Raw genomic sequence first — 23,984 nt, 5'->3', positions numbered from 1 at the left:
ACAATTTAGTTTTTAGATGTGCATAGCCATGTGGTCATGATCAAGTAAACGGGGATGGGTGGGCAAAAGTTTACTACTGACTTGCATAATTTGTCTCACTTTCTGGGGGAGCCACTAATTTCCCCATATCTCAAAGACTTCTGAAGGATGGCAGAGGATTGAAGTGAGGCCTTAATATTTCATTACTCTTACAAATGCAAATACACTTCAAAAATATTCTAAATTTAAAATTAAACTACAGTTGTGTAAGTGAAGATAGCATCTCAAAACATACTTTGTTCTTTGATTTATTTGTTTACTATGAGGTTCAGCTGTGGCCCTGTTTTTTTCTGGAATACGTGGGAGATAACGGAAGTTTACTGAAGGTGCATTTGCCTAAGCATAGTATATGTCCACAGGGTTAGAGGCAGGTAGAATGCCGTGATATGTGCTGTATAGTGTATAGCATTTATATACCTCTTGGAGTTTCTTGCACCTGCCTTCTCTCCTCATTCCAACACTACATCTGCTATAAGATGCTGTCTTGCTTTGGGCTTGGCAGACCATGGCAATATCAGTCTATGGCTTTGTCTACACTGGACTTGCGTCAGTAAAACTTTTGTCATTCAGGGGTGTGGAAAAAAACACCCCACCCTGGATGACAAAAGTTTTACTGACAAAAAGCACCCATGTGAACAGCACTTTGTTGGCAGGACAGATCTCCTGTCTACAAAGCTACCACCGCTCATTGGGGGTGGAAGTTTTTTGTTGGCGGGAGAGCTCTCTCCCAATGACAAACAGCGGTTACACTGCACGCTTTTTAGCAGAACGGCTGTAGCAGCACAGCTGTGTCACTAAAAGGTGTGTAGTATAGACATAACCTTAATTGTGCCTCTGTTTTGTGGGGAGTGCACAAAGCTGAAGAGGGTCCTCTTACTGACCCATCTATGCTAGGACAGATGGCCTTTTGATCCTAACTACCAGGATTATTCAGTAACTCACAGCAGGCTTCTTCTGAAGATTCTGAGAATTACCTAAAAAGCTGCAAAAACAATTTGTAGGAATATTGAATGTTAAGTAAGTGGAGGATGGAGTGGTAGACTTGTCTTATAAAACTGCTACGCTACTTGAAAACTTTGAGTTAGCTTTGGCAGCTTCTAAATAGCATAAAAGACTTGCTTTATGATTGTACAAAATTCTTTTTATTCTAACTAACTTATAAATATTTGGCATTTTGTTATCAAACAAAACAAATTTAAAACCCTTTTTGGGTCATAGTGGTACCTTGAAAGCAGCCTTGAAGTAGAAAGTTTTTGAGACCCTGCTCTCCAGGAGGCAGTCTTTAAACTCTGAAGGAACTTTCACAAGCCCACAGTAGCAGAAGCATAGATAAAATTGGTGCCTCTTAAAGTCCTGGTCTTGGAGGACATAATGGGGACATTACTTACTTATGAATTACTTACTCATGTACTCCTAGAGCACGCTGCCAAACCAGTTAGGAGAAACTTGTTCCGAGGTTAAATGTTGGTGCCTCTTCTGTGGTGCTGTCAGGATTGTGAATAGGTACCAAATGCTTTCGTGTTTTTGTTTCACATACTTGAGTGAGTCTAAAACTTTGTTGACAAACACGAAGTTGGGATGTAGATATGTCTGACTCTTGTCCTTCAAAATATAGCTCTAGCTTGTAATATGTTGTGATGACTCTGACTGTACTAGGTTCATTGACTTTCTGTGGTGTCCACTGCCCTCCAGACTTAAACTTCAGAAGTGAAGGAAAATTACTTTTAAACTTCAATCTTATGTAGGTCCATTGTTGGACTGAGAGGAAAATAGGCTGAAAATTTAAAGTGGCAGGAAAAAGCTTGAATAACAAGTTGAGGTAGAGAGGCTGGGGAAAAGTTAATTTTTTCTTAAAGTAAATCTGAGGTAAAAGCATCAATGCTACTACATAATCTAACAATTTAAGTTAGTCTGACTCTAATATTGTATTACTTAACTATTGGTATGGATGTTTAACTGTCATTTCTATTACAGGAGTCTTATCCTTCTTCATCACCAATATGGTTTGTGGAATCAGATGACCCAAACCTGACTTCAGTGTTGGAGCGATTAGAAGATATTAAGAAGAGCAATACTCTGGTGAGGAACTAGTGGTTTTTTACTTTTTCATTAACTGCAGGTCAGATTGAATAAAAAGTGGTTTCACAACGCAAGGCTCCACTCCCACCCCAATACTTTTGGATGTTTGCATATACTTTCACATCAGAATGCAGGCAGCTCTTTTTAAAGTACTTGAATAGTAATTCCAAAAGGTTTGAGTTTTTTGGATGACTTGAAACTGTCTGAGAGAACATTTGTTAAATTGTCAATGGTGTAACTTATACATTCTGAAAATATTTAAATGATAAATAGATTTGTACATAAGACCTTAAAACCTATTATAATCTCTAATGGGAAGCATTGGAATATTAGTCATTGGTATTTCCATTATGCAGAAATTATAATTAGTTCATTACTTTTGGGGGTAGTTTAATGTGTGGTTTTAGAGTAAACGTGCTCCAGAATTCAGCTGGAACTGTGGTTTCCACAGCTGTAAAATTTCTCAAACTTAAACCTGAACATTTTTCAGAGTCTTTGATTTTAGTAGGAAAGATTTTAACAGATTTGTCCTAGACAGTTTTGCAGTGGAGGTGGTAATGAAACTGGGCACTGACATGACGGACTTGGAGGACTGTAATGTACAGATTGTTTAAATTGAAAACTGCTGGAGTACAAGTTCTATACCAGTAAAGGCTGTTTAGTGGCATTATTTCTGGCTTGAGAATCTTTGGTGCAATTATTAGAATTGTATCAAATCAAAACATTTCTTATACTGTGCAAGGAAGGAATAGCTTATTTTAATATAATTTGGAAGAATTATTAATTTTTTGATACATACATGCTTAGTGTTTTTTTTGTAATGCTGTGAACTCTCTCTACAATACAGTGAAGAAAAACCTGATGATATGCAATCAAAGTATACTTGTAAAAATCAGAAAACATTATTTTTCAAGGAATTTAGTAAGTTTCCTGCAGGCTGAAATATAACTAACTGCCTAACAAACTGAAATTTTCTTGTATTTTAAGGAAGGTAACTGGGACTATCTCCAAGGCGGCTTTTGATTGCTACAATGTTTTGTTTTGTTTGGTTTTTTAAGGGGGGGGGAAAATCATAGAATATCAGGGTTGGAAGGGACCTGAGGAGGTCATCTAGTCCAACCCCCTGCTCAAAGCAGGACCAATCCCCAACTAAATCATCCCAGCCAGGGCTTTGTCAAGCCTGACCTTGAAAACCTCTAAGGAAGGAGATTCCACCACTTCCCTAGGTAACCCATTCCAGTGTTTCACCACCCTCCGAGTGAAAAAGTTTTTCCTAATAGCCAACCTAAACCTCCCCCACTGCAACTTGAGACCATTACTCCTTGTTCTGTCATCTGGTACCACAGAGAACAGTCTAGTTCCATCCTCTTTGGAACCCCCTTCAGGTAGTTGAAAGCAGCTATCAAATCCCCCCACATTCTTCTCTTCCGCAGACTAAACAATCCCAGTTCCCTCAGCCTCTCCTCAGAAGTCATGTTCCAGCCCCCTAATCATTTTTGTTGTCCTCTGCTGGACTCTTTCCAGTTTTTCCACATCCTTCTTGTAGTGTGGGGCCCAAAACTGGACACAGTACTCCAGATGAGGCCTCACCAATGTCGAATAGAGGGGAACGATCACGTCCCTCGATCTGCTGATCCTACTTTTTTTGCAGGATATTAGTTGCCCGTATGGATTAATATTGATTCATCATACATTCATTTGTTTGGGGGGAGGGGGGGCATAGGGAAGTATTCATGTAATTTGCCTGAAGTATTCAGCATGTAGACTTGGTTCTTGACGTGTGGCTTTTAATTATCTGGATGTAAAAATCCACAGTCTAAATTACATTTAGAAGACCATGCAGAAATAGCAAGGAAATTAACAACTGAAGGTGAAGTTTACCATATGTCTTCCAATAATTAGACACAAAGGGTACGTCAACACAGGCATTTTGGAGCCTGCAGGAACAAGCCTTCCAGCTCAGGTCGACAGACTTGTGTTAGTGAAGCCTGCGCTAGAGTACTAAAAATAGCCCAAGGAGGGGGATGGGCTTCAGAGGCTAAGGTCCAGCCCAAAGTGCTGTCTACATGGCTGTATTTAGAGTGCTAGCATGAGTCCTGCTAACCAGAATCACTCCTGCAGGCTCCAAAATGCTGTGTGGACATACCTGAGGGGGCACCCCGTTAAAGACGTAATGCACCCTGTTGGACCTTCCTATGGGAGGAAATATGGTAAACAACCTTCAGTTGTGGATTTCCTTGCTGCTTTTGGTATAAGTGGAACATTCTACTAACTGTAGTTCTTGGTGTAGTTTTTAATAATTTAGCTTTTTAATACAACCTTTAGCAGAAGGGGTTATAATGATGGTTGTGTGTTCATGTTCTGGCAGTGATCATCAGTAGACCCTATGGCCAAACAAATGGTGTCCTGGGATACCTGGTACAATTGAAGAACTTCCCAAAACTTGCTTGGCTTGTTGTTTAGTCTCTTTGTGAATTCATTGTTGTTCAGTGGTGACAAATTAGCATGGAATACTTTTGCTTTTGTTTGGCTTCGGGCTGTCAAGCAATTAAAAAAATTAATTACGATTAATCGCACTATTAAGCAACAATAGAATACTATTTATATGAATGTTTGGATGTTTTCCACATTTTCAAATATATTGATTTGAATTACAGCACAGAATATAAAGTGTACAGTGCTCACTTTATTTATTTTTCATTATAAATTTTTGCACTGTATAAAAATAAAAAATAGTATTTTTTGATTCACTTAATACAAGTACTGTAGTGCAAAATCTTTATCATGGAAGTTGAATTTACAAATGTAGATTTATTTTTTTGTTACATAACTGCACTCAAAAAACAAAACAATGTAAAACTTCAGAGCCTACAAGCCCACTCAGTCCTACTTCTTGTTCAGGCAATCACTCAAACAGGTTTGTATACATTTAGGGGAGATAACGCTGCCCGCTTCTTATTTACAACGCCAACTGAAAGTGAGAACAGACATTCACATGATACTTTTGTAGCCAGCATTGTAAGGTATTTACATGCCAGGTATGCTAAACATTCGTATGCCCCTTCATGCTTCGGCCACCATACCAGAAGACATGCTTCCATGCTGATGACACTCATTAAACAAATAATACATTAATTAAGTTTGTGACTGAACTTCTTGGGGGAGAACTGTAAGTCTCCTGCTCTGTGTTTTACCCGCATTCTACCATATATTTCATGTTATAGCAGTCTTGGATGATGACCCAGCATGTTGTTCATTTTAAGAACACTTCCACTGCAGATTTGACAAAAGGCAAAGAAGGTACCAATGTGAGATTTCTAAAGACAGGTACAGCACTCAACCCAAAACTTAAGAATCTGAAGTGCCTTCCAAAATCTGAGAGGGATGAGGTGTGGACCACGCTTTAAGAATTCTTAAGAGTAACACTCTGATGCAGAAACTACAGAACCCAAAACACCAGAAAAGAAAATCAACCTTCTGTTGGTGGCATCTGACTCAGATGATAAAAATGAACATGCGTTGGTCTGCACGGCTTTGGATCATTATTGAGCAGAACCCACCATCAGCATGGACGCATGTCCTCTGGAATGGTGGTTTTAGCATGAAGGGATGTATGAATCTTTAGCAAATCTGGCACATAAATATCTTGCAACACTGACTACAACAATGCCATGCATTACCTCGTGTAAATGTATACAAACTTGTTTGTCTAAGCGATTGTCTGAACAAGAAGTAGGACTGAGTGGATTTGTAGGCTCTAAATTTTTAGATAGTTTTGTTTTTGAATGCAGTTATGTAACAAAAAAATAAATCTACATTTGTAAATTTAACTTCCATGATAAAGATTTTGCACTACAGTACTTGTATTAAGTGAATCAAAAAATACTATTTTTTATTTTTATACAGTGCAAAAATTTATAATGAAAAATAAATATAAAGTGAGCACTGTACACTTTGTATTCTGTGCTGTAAGTCAAATCAATATATTTGAAAATGTGGAAAACATCCAAAATATTTAATAAATTTCAATTGGTATTGTCTAACAGTGTGATTAAAACTGCAATTAATCACAATTAACTTTTTAATTGCTATTAATTTGAGTTAATCACGTGAAAGTTGACTGCATTTAATTGACAGCCCTAGTTTAGATAACCACATGAGAACTTGTGACAAGGCAGTAAACTTGTCCATGGTTTGTCATGCTGAATTTCATTGTATAAATGCAGTGTCTGTTTGTGTGTGCAAATACTAGTTGGTGCCCAAAGAAAGGTCATGGCTGGAGGAATAAACACAGATTTTTGGTTATGTACTTCATCAGGAATGCTACCTTCATAGGGAAAGAGTTAGTTATTTTGTTACAGTCACACCTGGCAGTGACTTGTTCATCTCACCATTGTTTTGTTTTATAGGATATACTGCCTGTCCAGGGCCTCAGAGGGGCAGGTGAGTGGCTTAGTTAGACAGCCATGGATTCCAAGCAAGGCCCAGAAATAACTGGGGCCTGTTAACCTCTGTGGAAACCAGCCTGGATCACACAAAAGAGAGGAGCTAGCTGCCAGAGGCTGGGAGTGGCTTAAGAGTAAAGTAGCTTTGCTGAGGGAAATCTGCAGGGACCCTAGACTTGGTAGGGAGGCAGCGCTAGTGTCAGGTATGCCTTTTGCTGCTATCCCTGTGTAAATTTCCCCCAAATCTGGTCAAGTTGTATGCCTCTGAAAAATTGCAGTTTGTACATGCACGGGAGAGGCTTGTTAGTTAGATCCCTAAATATTCACTCAGCACCAGGCATGCTCCAACCTGGGGTGAGCAGGACTCTTCCTGGCAGCCAGAGAGTACTTATCTGGGGATAGGCACTGAGAGCAGGGAGACTATTGCTCCTGTGTTCTCAGTGCACCTGCTACTGGTGCCCAGTCAGAGGAGGAAGAAACCGCATGTCTCAAATGCAGGGAGTGTGGCGGCGGAGGCATTCAGAGGAGGGGAAGGTGAGTAAGTGGGTGAGCTGAGGTATATGGCAGGGGGCAGAAGGATGTCTGAACACACTCTCCTCTGTGGCTCCTGGGTCCAGTTCAAGGTTCTTAGTCTCTTCTTTCCTCTGTCAGTACGTAGCTGTAAAACCCACTGACAGTATATCATCCCTTTCTAGTGGCTTGTCCACATAGAGGAAAACCGCCTACTAAAGCTACTAGTTACATCATTAAATTGAGTGGTAGAGATCTGTGCTATGCATTTGAGGATCTGGACCCTGCTGATGAACCAAATTTAGGCATCAGTATGGTTCCACATGATAGCACTTGGGTTTTTTTCCATTTGTTTCTTTAAAAAGTGGGAAGCTACTATTTATCCAACTATACTTCTTTTAAAAATTATGTGATTTAAAGACCATCATAATGCATATGCACAAGGGAGCCGACTTAGGGTTGCATGGACAACTTTATTTCTGGCATTTCTGAAATTTTGAGTGCTTGACTTTGCAACCTTGATAATGTGTTTTAATATTTTTTGACACTATAGATGTCTGTAATGTGGATAAGGTAATGTAACTATGAGCATATTAAAACTTCCCGATTTATGAATTAAAATACTTTACATGTTCTTCACTGAAATAAGAAAATTCATTAATCTCCCTCATGTAAATTATTCGAACAGTAGCAGCTGTATTTCTGCTGGGATCACTAAGGGTATGTCTACACTACAATTAGACACAGCTGGCCTGTACCCGGCTGACTTGAACCAGGGGGGTTCAGCCTAAGGGGCTATTTCATTGCAGTGTAGTCCTTTGGGGCCAGGATGCAGCCCGAGCTCTCGGAACCTCCAATCTCACAGGGATCTCGAGCCCAGAGTCCAGCCAGAGCATGAATGTCCACACCGCAGTGAAACAGCCCCTTAGCTTGAACCCAAGTCATCTGGCATGGGCTAGTTGCAGGTTTTTAACTGCAATGTAATGTACACTAAGGGATCATGTAGGATGGAAGCTTCATTTTTGTTCTGCTGAAACTTCAAACATCTACGGAACATGCTTGGACACAATATTTCAGTCATTAGCAATAGCTGATGTTTCTCTAAATTGTGTGACATATATGAAGCAAGATATTTTCTGTTTTTCCCCCCCTTCCCCTTCATGCTGTCCCTCCCTGTCATATTCTCTAGCTATTTCCTAGAGTGGAAGGCTAGCACTTATTGCTGTATTGCTATATATTCTCTTATCCAGTGTGTTTTTCCTAGGTGGTCAAAGGTACCTATGCTTCACAGTGGACCGAGGGAATACATTAATTTTACAATTAAGGATCTCTAAAATTCCTTGTGCCTTTGTGCTGAAATGGAAAATTTCTAAAGAACATATAAAAGGGCCTCTTGTGTGGGCCAGAGTTAAATAAAACTCGTCATATTCATCATACGTGAATACAGGAAATTGAAATGAATGTCTAAACACCTCTTGGAACTATAACACCATCACAGCAACTGCAAGAACAAGTTCTCAGAACCCTTGAGGGGTATAAATAATTTCATAGGTCTATTTGGAGTCACTCAGTTACCACAGTATAACTCAGGTGTGTGCAAGACTATTTCACAATTCTCCTGTGGTGTTTGTGTTTTTAGGAAAATGTCCTTCTGCCCTCCTGCAGAATCTTTTTTGATGTAAGATTCTGCTAAAAGAACAAGTATCCTGATATTAAACTTACCAAGAAAATCTAAACAGGCAGGTATTGAGATGTCTCACCCAGTCAGCCTACAATGAAACTTGCCATTAAAATGGTGCAGAAGTTGGGGTGGGTAGGCCTCTCATCAGCCACAGTCATAGCCCTCCAAGAACTTCTAAATCATCATATTATGGCACCTCTCTCCTGAAGATTCTCTGGCTTGTCAAATCTAGACTGTACTCAGATACCTTACAGGGAAGAGGAATCTAATACACAAGAGTCACTGGTGTTCTGGCTTAGAGATTGAATATTTCTTGGGTAGCCTGGATCTAGAAGATCTAGCACAGATTTTCTGAGAATTTGGGAGCATTTAAAAAAACAAATAACAAAATGTACACAGCACTTAGAGGTGGATTTTAAAATAACAGACCTACAAGTATATTCCGTTACCTAAACTTAATCTCTATGCCAATCTCAGGCAGGTTTGTCATTATTCTACATCTCTGAGTTGGGAGAAACAGCCTACATGCTTGCAGCCTTCTCCCTGTCTCTGACTGTCGGTCTTTTCACTGATACATCCTGGCCAGTCTCTTTCTGTTCACCCAAAAATAATGCCTCCCTTTTCTAGGGTCTGTGTGGTTTTGTAAATCTTCTTTGATCCCAGGTTTAGCCTTGGGAAGAGTAAAACATCCTAGCATGGATGGAGCCAGCGAGGTAAATTCTCCTGCTACTTGATGGCCCAACCATCGTTACTTTAACTCCTTTAAAGCTGTGTATGTAAGGCTGACTTATTTCTGCCATGGCTTTATCTCACGTGCTGAGTTCTGTAGCTTCCTCTGATTTGGCACTGAGCATTCAGGCAGGTCATAGTACAAAATTGGCCAGAGAAATTCAGTCACACAAGTAATACGGACACTTTTCATCACCGCATCTTTATACATTGTTCTGACTGCTGGGAAATTTGTGGCTTGCTAACCTTGCTGATTTTAAGGAAGGTGGTGGTGACCCTTATCATGGAGAGCTAGTGTCTGAGACAGATTGGTGCAGGGAAACCCTGGAAATAGCTAGACTGGATGGGAAAGAATGGCCTTGTGGTTGATGTCAACTGGGGTTCAGTTCGCAGCTTTGCTGAAGCCTTTCTGTGTGACCTAAAGCAAGTAGTTTTACTTGATGTCTGTTTCTTTTTCCGTAAATGAGGTTACTTGCATACCTCACAGGGCAGTTGAGACAGAATTTGAGCTGCTCCAGAGGCAATGTGTTCTTGAATTTCTAAGTATTTTGTACTATCCAGAAAGAAGTGGGTAAGGTAGGAGATAACTGAGTCTATGGGCAGCACGTGATGAGATGCCTATTGTACACTATTTCCATACCTGTTGTGATGGATTTGGTCACAGAGACCCCCCCCCCTTGGGACGGTCACCTGATGTGCTGAAACTACCCCTAATCCTGTTTTCTTTGTCAGCTTGGGACTCCAGAACCCTGCCTTGTTGAGTCAGACATGCTAGCCTGTTGCAACACAGACCCAGGTCTGGTCCACACCCCCAAAGCTGCAGGCTTTAACCAAAAACTCCTCAGCAAGTCACTGATCTCCAGCACCCAGACACCCAACTCCCAATGGGATTCAAACCCTAAATAAGTTAGTTTTACTCTATATAAAGCTTATAGAGGGTAAATGCCGCAATTGTCTGCCCTCTATAACACTGATAGAGATGCACAGCTGTTTGTTCCCCCAGGTATTAATCGCTTGCTCTGAGTTTACTAATAAACAAAAGTGATTTTATTAAGTATAAGAAGTAGGATTTAAGTGGTTTTAAATAATAGACAGAACAAAGTAAGTTACCAAGCAAAATAAAACAAAACACGCAAGTCTAAGTCTAATACATTAAGAAACTGATTACAGATAATATCTCACTCTCAGAGGTGTTCCAATAAGCTTCTTTCACAGACTAGACTCCTTCCTAGTCTGGGCCCAATCCTTTCCCCGGTACAGTTCTTGTTAGTTCCAGCTCAGGTGGTAACTAGGAGTTTCTTATGACTGGCAGCCCCCTTTGTTCTGTTCCACCCCCTTTTATATCTTTGTCACAAGGCGGGAATCTTTTGTGTCTCTGGGTTCCCACCCCTCCTTCTAAATGGAAAAGCACCAGATTTAAGATGGATTCCAATACCAGGTGACATGGTCGCATGTCTTGTGAGACCCCAAGCCTCCATTCTTCCCAGTCTGACTCTCAGGAACACAGGAAGGCTTGCAGGTAAACAGAGCCACTTACAACTAATTGTCCTAGTCAATGGGAGCCATCAAGATTCTAAACCACCATTAATGGCCCACACTCTGTATAATTGCAATAAGACTTCAGAGAAATACTTCATATTTCTCACTTCAGATACAAGAATGATACATTCATACAAATAGTATGAACACACTTAGTAGATTACAAGTCTGGTAATGATACCTTACAAGAGACCTTTTGCCTAAAGCATATTCCAGTTACATTATATTCACAGTCAAAGCATATTTCCATAAACATATGGAGTGCAACATCACACCTATCTAGTAGGGATTAAATAATTTGGAAGTTGGTCTAAGCCACCCAACTTCCATTGCTGGAAGCAAAGAGGGGCTCCTCTCCATCCTCTTGGATGCAGGAGAGTGGGAACCTTCTCCCTTCCAACCCCTGACTGTGGGAACTTCTCTCATCCTTGAATCTCATTGGGAGGGTGAGAGGCAGAAAGTAGCTTTGTATTCTCTCGTAATCCCCTTTATTTCTCTTTTAGAAGGGGGAAGGGGGAAGCAAGGACAGAAGTAATGAGACTTTCGTTCCTCCTTTCTGCAATCACACCCCACCCTATGCTGCTGCTCATAGGTATGTTCTCTGCCCCCACTAGTAATAGCAGAGCCAAATCTTAGTCCTTAGTCTACACTACTGGGTTAGGTCAGTGTAAACTGGCTTGCATCAATCTTGCTGTTGAAGTGTCTTTACTTAAATTTGGCTCCCGCTGACTTAAGTCCTTTTCTGTGCTGATTTAGTAACACCACTTCCCCCCGAGGAGCAGCGTAGAGTCAATGTAATTAGGTCGACTCACTGTTCAGTTTACATACTGCGTTGCTTACATCAATTGTTACTGGCTTTCAGGATTCGTCCCACAATGCCCAACACTGATAATACAGTCGATACAAGCGTTTCTGGTGAGGACGCGCACCGCTAACACAAAGCGAAGTGCACGCGGGCGCACACAAGTGATATTTAATAACTACGGTGACTGTATGCTGATGTAAGTTAAGTCTACGTGATTTGGTAGTGTAGACATTGCCTTAAAAAGTCCATGTGCTCAGAAGCTATAGATAGTCATGTGAAAAATGACCAGATTCTTTAGAAGTTTAACTACAGCTATTGGGCCTTTAGAAATGTTCCTACTGGGGAGTGCTCTCTTACAATAAAATTCACTTTTTACAATAAAATTTTAAATAATGTTGACTCAGTTATCCCTGAGTTTTAGTGCTATTATTCTATTCCCAGGTGTGCGCACACACACACCTCCCACCCCCCACCCTCCCGATAGGCCCTGTATACGCATGTGGTAGAGATATCCATGTGATATTTATCATCCGCCTTTGGCTGCCTTATCTGCACTCCACCCACTAATTAATCTCCTTAGGACTCTTAGCATTCAGAATACATAGAAGTGTCAGCTGCTTTTAGAAAATAAATAGAAAGCTACAGAAAAATAGCACAACTCATGAGGAGTGTGGTCTTCCCAGCTGTGTTGCTAAAATCTTTCCACCACATACTGTTTTCCTCTAGGTGTATAGTGGTAGTACACAGGCTTTATGGGCATGACCCATGTTATTCATGAGGAGTTGTCAGGATGACCTGAATGTCTCAGAGACATAGAAAGTGTGGCATAAGTAAGATACAAAAGAGCTACTTTAGGCTTTTTGTTAATGTACTGGTACTGTAATTCATAGCCTTCTGCCTGCAAGTAACTTTCCTTTTTAAGGGAAATCAGGCTACAAAGGGGGAAAACACTTACTCATTTCCATTTTTTATAAACTTTTTGAAAGCAGCTTTTCTGTCATCTAAGAGTCCCTAAAAATCACAGTCTGAGGTAGAAACAAGTGCTTCATGCTGTTGGAAAACCTGGATTTTCAGCTCCAGTGGGATAAGGTAAGTATGTCTAGCTCAGCTAATCACAAGACCTTGTATCTTTAAAATGGTTGCCAATTCCAGGACTAGTGATGTAAAGAAATATAATTACTAATCCCCATGGCATCTAAACACCAAAATAAACTAATTGAAGTATCTGCATTGTCCTGACTGATGATCTCTTCTGCAGCCTTGATGAGCTAGATTGCCTCCTTAGGGATTCTCCTTACAGGGAAATACTTAAAGGGAATTGGGGCTTTCTAGCCTAAAACTAGCTGCTTCTAATGCAGGAAGATCTGTGTAAACAGATATCTTGTTTTGCACTCTGAAAGTGGCAGGAAAACTCTCTCTCCCTAATATCTTGTAGAAGGGAGATCTACGCCTGGCAGCAATTTAGTACCTTATGTCCAGCTCCTGCAGGTAGGGTTGCCAACCTGGAGGTTTTGTCACATGACATAAACTTTAATTAAAAATTAATCTTTAATTCCTGGAGGCCGCAGGACAATCCTGGAGGGTTGGGAACTCTATCTGCAGGCTTCATCTTCTGTATTATAGTGCTGTCAAGGTTTCTTACCCGCTCTGAACTCTAGGGTACAGATGTGGGGACCTGCATGAAAGACCCCCTAAGATTATTCTTACCAGCTTAGGTTAAAAACTTCCCCCAGGTACAAACTTTACCTTGTCCTTGAACTATATGCTGCCACCACCAAGCGTGTTAAACAAAGAACAGGGAAAGAGCCCACTTGGAGACATCTTCCCCCAAGCCCTACACCCCCTTTCCTGGGGAAGGCTTGATAAGAATTCTCACCAATTTGTACAGGTGAACACAGACCCAAACCCTTGGATCTTAAGAACAATGAAAAAATCAATCGGGTTCTTAAAAGAAGACTTTTAATTAAAGAAAAGATAAAAGAATCACCTCTGTAAAATCAGAATGGTAAATACCTTACAGGGTAATCCGATTCAAAACATAGAGCATCCCTCTAGGCAAAACCTTAAGTTACAAAAAGACACAAAAACAGGAATATAGATTCCATTCAGCACAGCTTATTTTACCAGCCATTAAACAAAAGGAAATCTAACGCATTTCTAGCTAGATTACTTACTAACTAACAGAAGTTCTGAGACTGCATTCCTGATCTGTTCCCAGCAAAAGCATCACACAGACAGACAGACCCTTCGTTCCTCCCCCCACCCCAGCTTTGAAAGTATCTTGTCTCCTCATTGGTCATTTTGGTCAGGTGCCAGCAAGGTTATCTTGGCTTCTTAACCCTTTACAGGAGAAAGGGTTTTGCCTCTGGCCAGGAGGGATTTTATAGCACTGTATACAGAAAGGTGGTTACCCTTCCCTTTATTATTATGACAAGTGCATAGTCCTTGTGGAACATAGAGGAAATATATAATCTGCAATCACTGCTTCTTTGCCTAATTCATGTTTGAGGGCTTGGAAAGGAGGAAGGAAGGAAACATTTTGTGATAGGGATGTTGTTTTTTTTGTTGTTTTTTTAAAGTGGGTGTTCGTGAGTTGCTCAGAGGTTTGGAATGTTAATAATCATGGAAGTGAATTCATGTGAACAGTTCAAGTGTAGTGGTAAGAGGCAAAATTAATGCCACTATTCCTCATCTGCAGAAATAAATTTATTCTATGCAGGGAAGTGGGAAAAGGCATAGATCTCCTCCCTCTTTTTCCCCCCTCCCCCACCTGACCCTCCTCTTCCCTTTCCTCCACCATCAGCAGCCTGACATGAACCATGAATACCTACATCTGCCCTCTGTGATTTTTGAATGAGTGTTGTGACGTAGTGCAAATCTGAGTGGTGCGGCAATCCATGTGCCTGGTTGCAACACCACCCAGTCTCATTGTCACTAAGGTTTGGCCCAGCCAAAAGGTGGTTGGACCATGATCATGGTGGTCCCACCCACTCCCCAGTTCTGCAGCCTATGTTGTGGATACCATGACCATGAGAAGTCACTTCATTTACATATTATAACTTTATTGCAAGATACAGTAATCAATAGCACATTAAGAACTACTGGAATCCAATAGTTCTAGTAATTTGGGCTGAAATTATGCCTGAACCTATTACAGGAGGACAGGTGTGAGGAGAGGAGATTACTCTTCCTCTTATCCCTGCACAAGAGCCAGTCTCATTCCTTATACTGGGACTGCTAGCTCCCACTGTTCTAGGGGTGTGTTAGCCCAAAGTGGGTTGGAAAAGGGTAAGGCCATGGCCACATGGCTCCAGGCTGCGTTCATATTTAAAAAGCACACTTCTCCAAGACAGAAAGCTGGGAGATAGATTGTGCCTCTTGAGATGTAATCCATTTCACTGCTCTTAGGGTAGAGCAGCTTCATGGACATTGCTTGCACAAATTTGATCCTTGAGCTGTGAAACCCAGAAAACTTTTACCGTTTCCATTGTTGACTTGCCATGCTGGTGGTTTTCTGATTTAGGAATTTATAGGAGTGTGATCATTATAGAAAAATGAGTGCCTGGAACTTAATTACTTATGTTACCATTCTTTGGACTTAATACTGTGCGGACTTAGTTCTGTATGTACATGTTAAAGTGATAGGCTGAATGTTCAGTATCTTCTGCTGTAGAAACTTGGAAATGTGTTTAAAATAAAACTTGTTTTTTAATTTTTATAGCTTCTTCAACAACTGAAGCGATTGATATGTGACCTCTGCAGATTATACAACCTTCCTCAACATCCAGATGTTGAGATGTTAGATCAGCCATTACCAACAGGACAGGTAAATCCAAAAGATCTAGACATCTACTGGAAATTAAAAGCCTGTTCTTTAATTCTAACAAGATTGTATACAGCAAGAAGGAAGGGAATGATCTTAAAGGAGCCAGTGTTTGGACACAAAGCACTATTGCTTTATACCAAAACTTAGGGCACCTGTCCTTCCTTTTTAATTTTGTTGTAGGATTTACTTTGACAGAATAATGTACAGCTTCCCTTTCCCCCATCCCAATTCCCAGTGAGGGAGAGGTTGTGGGGAAGTGTTCATGTGTACAACATCTGGACTGTCAGTTGTGAACTTGGCCCAAGATTTTAGTTTGGGGATTCCAAAAAATATTTTCCATCCGTTGTTTGACTTTTTTCCCCATGCTTCTGTAACAACTTTGAGTAACTATTTTCATACTCATTCTTTTACTGCATATATCAGTAGATCCTTAGTGACCAAAGGGCATTCCTTCTCCATCTCCCCATGCCTGAAGCAGCTAGCAAGAGGCATGCTGACAGTGATTGCCTTTTCTATTATTGTTTTCTTTCTTCTCCTCTTCCTACCTATTTGCGATCCTTTGGGCTCCTCTGTCAAAATTAACTCCACCATTCCCCTTCCACTCAGCTGTCATCTACTGCCTCAGAACTCCTGGCTCCCCTCTCTTCTTCATCTGTCATCTACATTATCCATGGTGACTTTAATTATTATATTGACTGTCTCATCTGACCTATTGGCCTTCTACCTTCTCTCTCGCCACCTCATTCAGTTTTCAACCCGGTCCCTGACTCAGCTCTGTCACATAAGACAGCCATTCCTTGGACCTAGTCTTCACTAAGCACGGGTCTCTTTATTACCTCTCTTGCTGAATTCCTGATCTCAGGCCAATTGTCAGCATCTCACAACTCTCTTTTGTGACTTTCAGACTATCAACATCTCTGAATTCTCCACTGTTCTTGTTGTCCTTCATATCCCTAGTCTGTCCTCCCAATCTGACTTTCACCCACTGCACTGCTGCCACCACTACCCCTCTCCACAAACGTACTTAGCTCCAGCCATGTCCCGTATGGCTCCCATGGCATTGAAATCTCTGGAGAAAAATCTAGAGAACTTCTGCCCATGCAAACTTTCCCTTTATATTTTGCATTACTGTCTAGCCCCCTAAATGACTCTACTACTTCCTCCTTGAATCCATTGTCTGTCTGCCATCTTCAACTGCTTTCTCAGTCCCCTCTTCTCTTCTGACATGCTGCTTCATCTTCAAGGAGAGAGTTGTATTTTGTTCTCTTCATTTAGTCCTACTCTCCTGCTGTTGGTAGTAGTCACTGATCTTTATCGCTCACCTATTCTCTTCCAACTCATACTCCTCTGACAGCCAGCCTTTCATCTTAAACCATAAAAGTCTCCTCTGTACACAGAATGGAAGGGGTCGAATAAGCTTTGGTAAGCCACATCATCTTAAAAACAAAAGCTTTGACTCTAATATATTGCCTCCCCCTTCTACTTCATCTTTCAACTTAAACAGTCTGCCTACAACCACTGCATCAACTGTCTCACCTCAAACCACTGGATCTACTGTAATCTACCTTCTACTATCTCCATTTCATGGAAATTGATGTCACTTGCTCATTTTCTTTCTGGCTGTCATAGGGGGCCTATATTCAGTCCTCTTTGATCTCTCATGTGCCTCTGATACTGTTGATTCTTAACCTGCATTTTCTTGGCTTTCATTACTGTTCTTTCCTGGTTCTCCTCTTACCTCTCCAGCCACTTTTTCAGTGGCTTCTTCGGCAGCATCTCCTTCTCTGGAAGAGGGGTTCAAGAATAGAACCCTGAGAGACTCCACTCACATGGGCCTGTCTACTCTCAAGTGTACTTCTCCACTTTGGATGTCATATCTAGCTATCTTAACAAAACCATCCAGACAGATATGTCTGTCTCAGGCTCCCCAGGGCCACAACTGAGTGTATCTTTTCTCCCAGATGCTGTGTTACAATTAACCCCACCATTCTCCCTGTCAGCATGGGCTGTTACCTGGAATTTTCAACTCCTCCCTTCTCCACCCAAATACATAAACATCCATGCTGTGCCATCCTGTTGCTCTTTCCTCTGATGCTTCAAAAATTCACCCACTCCACTTTCTGGTCCCCATAGCCAAATTGCTTAGACAGCCTAACTTGCTCCTGCTTTAGCTATTATAATCTTTGGTTAAATAATTTACCCACACAACTTGAGTCACTTTTCTACTTCCCCATGTATTGCAGATAACATCTTGGTCCTATCTCACAGAGCCTTTGCCTAAATCTGACATGGCTTTCTCCTTTTGTGTTTTCAGCTATTTAAATATGAAATTTCATGGTGTTGTAATTGTAGGAGTCCTGACCCAAAAAGGATTTGGGGGGGTGGCTTGCGAGTTTATTGAGGGGGAGGAGGGGTTGCGGTACAGCTACCCTTACTTCTGCACCACTGCTGCTGGCAGTGGCTCTGCCTTCAGAGCTGGGCAGCTGGAGAGCGGTGGCTGCTGGCCAGGAGCCCAGCTCTGAAGGCAGAGCCACTGTCAGCAGCAGTGTAAAATTAAGGATGGCACGGTATGGTATTGCCACCCTTCCTTCTGTGCTGCTGCTGGCAGGATACTGTCTTCAGAGCTGGGCACCCAGCCAACAGCCGCTGCTCTCTGGCTGCCCAACTCTGAAGGCAGTGCAGAAATAAGGGTGGCAATACTGCGACCCCCTCTAAAATATCCTTGGGACCCCACCCCTTACCTCCTTTTTGTGTCAGGGCCCCCAATTTGAGAAACCCTGGTCTCCCCCTGTGAAATCTGTATAGTGTAGGGCAGGGGTTCTCAAACTGGGGGTCAGAACCCCTCAGGGGGTCTTGAGGTTATTCCATGGGGGGTCGTGAGCTGTCAGCCTCCAACCCAAATCTCATGTTTCCTCCAGAATTTATAATGGTGTTAAATATATAAAAATATGTTTTGGTTTTTTTTTAATTTAGAAGGGGGGGTCGCAATCAGAGGCTTCCTGTGTGAAAGGGGTCACCAGTACAAAAGTTGGAGAACCACTGGTGTAGGGTAAAAGCACACAAGACCAGATTTCATGGTCCATGATGCATTTTTCATGGCTGTAAATTTTGTTAGAGCCCTAAGTATATGTAATCGGCTCTGAGAATATTCCTTTTATTTGTATGTATTAAGATAACAACATGGCTTCTAAACTCCTCTAGAACAGCAGATGGTTGTCATGTGGTAACATAACTTATAGTAATGACTAAACTGGAATGTGACTAAAGATGAGCAAGATTATAGTTGTATAGTATATCTGTCTTTCCCCAGTTACACACAAGGAAAAGGAAACTCCACTCTGAGATGGACTTGTAAGTGACTAGATCATCATAAAAGGAAGTAGTTTCACTGAACAGTTCTGGTTACACCAGCAAACTGGAGGCAAACCTGAGATAATCTGCAGCAAATTACTGAAGAATTGATTCAACTTGCTGTTCCATATAATATGTGACAATTCATTAAAAATTTGAACTAAACCGCATAGTCAGTATTTTATAATAATTGTTGCACAATTCATATTTACTATAGAAGTAAACAGATTTTAGTTAGCTCATGACTTAATTGAGGCCATCATAGGATCCATGTGGACTCTGAATGTTCTGAAAACAGAGATGACTGTCATGACCTCAGAAAGCTATCTGTCTCATTTTAGTAGTTTACCACAGTTAACCACTGTCTTTAAATAGATGTCCTTTTATTATATCCTTTTTAAGCTCCCACTTTGTTAGATTTAATGTTACAATAGCTATGCTAATAATGGCATGGCAGCATGTTAACTTGAACTTTGCACATAAATCTATCTCTACCACTTTTCCTGGTAAGGGAGTAAATAAAACTGGGTGTACCTCACCTTTCTGTTTGATCCTTTTAGATTAAGCTGCAGTCCTGTGTGAATCTTGGTAAATGTAAATTTTCATATGTACTGCATTTCTTTCCTGCCATACCAGAGCTGCTACTGTGATGCTAAGCAAAAAAAAAAAATAAAAAAAATCCATACAATTCATGAAACCTAATTTTATATTCCAGAATGGAACGACGGAAGAAGTAACATCAGAGGAGGAGGAGGAAGAAGATATGGGTGAAGTATGTGCTTCTGAGAAATTGTTGTTGTTGTAAATCTGATGTTTGTGTTCAAGAGGCTGCACAATCCTTGCCTTGATTGCTAATGTAAACAAAATGCACATATTCCTAGCAAAAAATGGCCTTCTGAAAAGTGCTGCAGTATGAACGTTGACCAAAAACTTTGAAGTTTTACCTGACATTCTCAGATAACCCTTCATCCACGAAAATATAGTTTCTCAAAGTATTCTGCTGAGGATGAGGTATTTGTATATTGAAACATGGACATCTGTTCATTGTTTGTTCCAACAGTATATAAAAAGCTTGTGCCATATCAGCAAGTTTGCACTGTAAACCCTTATTTCAAATAGTCTATGAACTGGCTTTGTTTATGTTTTAAAAGGTTTCCCAAGTTGAAACTGAGGCTTCATGTTGGGAGCAAATTTGTTCACTAACTCTCATAAATCAGCTGAACAATTAAAAAAAAACAAACCACAAACCCTTAACTTCAGATATATTGAAGAGGTAGAGCAAAGTGTGAAACAGCAGAGACCAAACTTTAAGTGGGTAATATGATTGTATAGCAACATGGTGCTAATTTTAATAAGCTCCGTCATGTATGCAACTCCCACCTCAAATTACTTCCATAATATGCTAGAATGGCTCAAAGAGAAACAAATGTCTGTGTTTAAACAATATAAAGGTTTTATTAGACAAGAACTACTCAGGCTTAAAATTTATATTTTAAATAAAAAGGATATTAAATACAACAAGGGAACTGTTTTTGGAATAGAGAATTAATACAACTTTTTCAAAAAGAACCTAAATACATGTACCTCATGGAATGGAATAACTCTAAAGGAGTCTGCTGTGGCCAGCTACTAGGTAAAGCAGACTGACTAGTGTTGGAGCATTTCTAGAAGTGTCTTAGAACTTGCTTGCTTTCAACCAAACCCCTATTTCCTGTACAATTGACACTGGGCAAAAGGGTTGTCTTCACTATATAGAAGCAATGTAGTGCTTCCCTGAAGACAGATGAGTGTCGGACATAATCCATTTGAAATCTAGTCCAATTTTTAAAACCATATAATTTGGGGTATTATACCAGTAGCACTGCTTATGATTATGTCCTTTTAAAAATGTTTCTCTCATCTGAAAGAATCTCACAGATGGGAAATGCATACAAAATGCTGTCAAATGCACCAAGTAAGTGAAGACACTTCCAAAACCTTTCCTAGTTTTCAGGTCATCTCTTACTACCTCAAGATTTCCCAGCATATGGTGTATACTCCCAGTCTGGACTCTTGAGTAAATAACACTTAATTTTGTGTTGAAGGATTCCAAAGTATGTTACATCCTGTATACTTGCAGCGTTACTGAAATTCAGCCTCCTTTTAGCAAGGAGGATGTCATCTGGGGGACAAATGAAGCACAACAGTGGCAGGAGGGAAAAACTTGGACAAGAACCCTAGAGCAAATCCTGCTTTTTAGTAACTTACGAACTTACCTATCTAGGTATTTGCATGGTTCTCATAATCATAGTACTTGAACAACTTACAAATAATTATGTTAGCCTCACAATACCCTGTGAGGTAGGGAAGTATTATCCCCACTATTTTTAAAGGCACAGAAGTTAAATGACTTGTCCAAGGTCAGAATGACTGTAGAACTGAGATTTGAACCCAGATCTGAGTTGTAGTCTAATGTCTTCAACCGTGACATAATCTCCTCTGTCCTTTTTAATGTCCATGTAATGCAGATGCTCCCTCTGGCCTCTTTCAGATGAAAGCTTCACATAGTGAACTAAATGTATTTTTTTCAGAGTAACAGCCGTGTTAGTCTGTATTCGCAAAAAGAAAAGGAGTACTTGTGGCACCTTAGAGACTAACCAATTTATTTGAGCATGAGCTTTCGTGAGCTACAGCTCACTTCATCAGATGCATGCCGTGGAAACTGCAGCAGACTTTATTTATACACAGAGAATATGAAAAAATACCTCCTCCCACCCCACTGTCCTGCTGGTAATAGCTTATCTAAAGTGATCATCAGGTGGGCCATTTCCAGCACAAATCCAGGTTTTCTCACCCTCCACCCCCCCCCACACAAATTGTATTTTGTTTTTCTGTCTTCCATGTTTGGCAAGCACCAGATGTGGATTAGTAAAAGTTTTACAACTTCTGAGTTTCTACTGTGGAAGTGGAAAGTTGCATTTAAGATTCTGTCGAGGATGCTCTAGACAGGTTCATTTCCAGCTTCTCTGGTCACGTTCCCTCTGCTCCCTTCAGAGGTGGTCTAGACCCCTGTTTTTCTACCTATTTCAATGGACTGGTAAACTGCAACCTCCCCTTCCCGCAATGCTGCCTTTTTGCCACCAGAGTCTCTGCCAGCAGAAGGGTAGACGAGTCTGGGCCTTGTGTACAATCACACAGCCTCCCTAAATTACAAGAGAATGTCCTGTTAATGGTGATAGCAAAATCTAGGCAAAATAAAAGTAGCATCAAAAGATGACTAATTTGGTATTCATCAGAGTATACCATTTATGCCCCCAAGCCCCAGCATGGAGAGCAATCTTTTGTGCTAACTGGGATTTACAGTTCATATGTTTCAGTGAATTTTCCTCAATTTTGTAGGACATTGAAGATCTAGATCACTATGACATGAAGGAAGAAGAGCCTGTTGATGGAAAGAAATCTGAGGATGAAGGCATTGAAAAAGAGAACCTTGCAATTTTAGAAAAAATCAGAAAGAATCAAAGACAAGACCACCTAAATGTAAGTGTACTTAGGTATTGGACTTAATACACTTATATGTAGCACTGGGTTCTGCTGCAATGTATCTAGCAAATAAAATTTGCTACTGTGTATGCAAATGTTGTAGCTGACTTTTACCATGTGTTGGGAAAAGAAGCCTCAAGCCATGAAACTTAAGAGGAGAAGCTAAACTCTGTTAAACTGGTTTGGTAAAGACTTCTAAAACTCCAAAGTGAACTGATCGCTACCCTAATGTCTTCTCAAATTCCTTCACTCTGAGGGGGTTTTGCTAGAAGCCTGGATCCCAAAGAGGCACTGTGACAACTTCAAAGTGCTCCATGGCGTGCCTGTTTCATCTGAGCTGGAAAATGCCAATTTAAATTTAATTTGTTTTGTAAGGGATATTAAAGAATTTCTGGCATTTCATCTGAAAAATGACTTTCACACTGGTGAGAGTGAAAAAACTTTTACACCAAATCCATTTTTCACACTTTGTAACGTTTCTTAGGTCTCTTGCCAAAGGTATCTAGCTAGCTGGTTTTCCTTCTCCCTAGTCTGTCTCCTACTTGCCTCCTCTGAGAAGAGGACTGTTCTCTCTTCAGAATCAACAGGAAGCAGCTAGGTTGTGAGGTGAGAGCTGTTGTTCATACCTCTTAAGAACAATTAAAGATACAAAAGGCAAAGTACAGTAATCTCTAATGCAATCAGTACTTGCAGTTTTACACTTTCTAAAGTATTTTTTACACATTTATGTACTTTATTTAAAAATTGAAGAAAAGGTTGAGTCCTATCACCCTCTTCACTTTGGCACAGAGTATATCAAAGAAGCTTGACTACTAGCAAAATCTATTTGATAAGCGCAGAAGGCAAGCTGTAGGCTGCAAAACACCTTCCTTCTTTCTGATGGTGGAAATCTCACTGCAGTTGAGGTGTTAGTGTTGTAGGTATCACTTTCAGGAGGCAGAACTGGGAGCAGTTGTGATCTACAGTATCATCCTTTGGAAAGCCAGCAGAAATAACTCCAGAAAATATAGCAGTGAAAGCACTGCTTAGCCTTGTAGCATCTGTCCTCTCCTCAGAGGTTTGGGGAACTTCATGTAGCAAATCACACTGTCTGCCAAATTATCTTCCATCTCCCACAGGTTCATTGTGGGAGGGAATTATATGACCTGTTAATGAAATACAGTTCTTTTTGTGGGGGAGTTTCTTTTCTTACTAAAAATTAGCATAACATCTCTTAAGTCAAGATTTTTTTTCTTGATTTTTAAGCTGAGGTGATTCAAATAAAACAGCTTTTGAAACCTTCTATTCCTGGAACCAAGACTCCTGCCAAAGAAATGGAAATTAAATTAGAGACCATGACCTGCTTACTATAAAACAAAATATAGTTGGTTCAGTATAGTATCTTCTTCAACGCTTTTCTGAGTGGGATTTTTGAGGACCTTCTACATACTCCAGCTGTGTTGTCCCTAAATCTTTATC

General features: G+C 40.5%; 1 protein-coding gene across 1 annotated transcript in view; it reads left to right on the top strand.

Moving 5' to 3' along the window:
• Positions 1-23,984, top strand: part of UBE2Q2 (ubiquitin conjugating enzyme E2 Q2) — an 80,219-nt gene that overhangs the window by 22,607 nt on the left and 33,628 nt on the right. The window contains exons 2-5 of the mRNA XM_084642004.1: positions 2,014-2,118; positions 15,549-15,653; positions 19,720-19,776; positions 22,383-22,523. Coding sequence (XP_084498130.1) covers positions 2,014-2,118; positions 15,549-15,653; positions 19,720-19,776; positions 22,383-22,523 — 408 coding nt within the window. The remainder of the gene's footprint in view (positions 1-2,013; positions 2,119-15,548; positions 15,654-19,719; positions 19,777-22,382; positions 22,524-23,984) is intronic.

This window comes from Lepidochelys olivacea (genome assembly GCF_965140295.1).
Source record: "Lepidochelys olivacea isolate rLepOli2 genome assembly, chromosome: 10".
Taxonomy (NCBI): Eukaryota; Metazoa; Chordata; order Testudines; family Cheloniidae; genus Lepidochelys; species Lepidochelys olivacea.
This window is presented reverse-complemented; position numbering and strand designations above follow the sequence as displayed.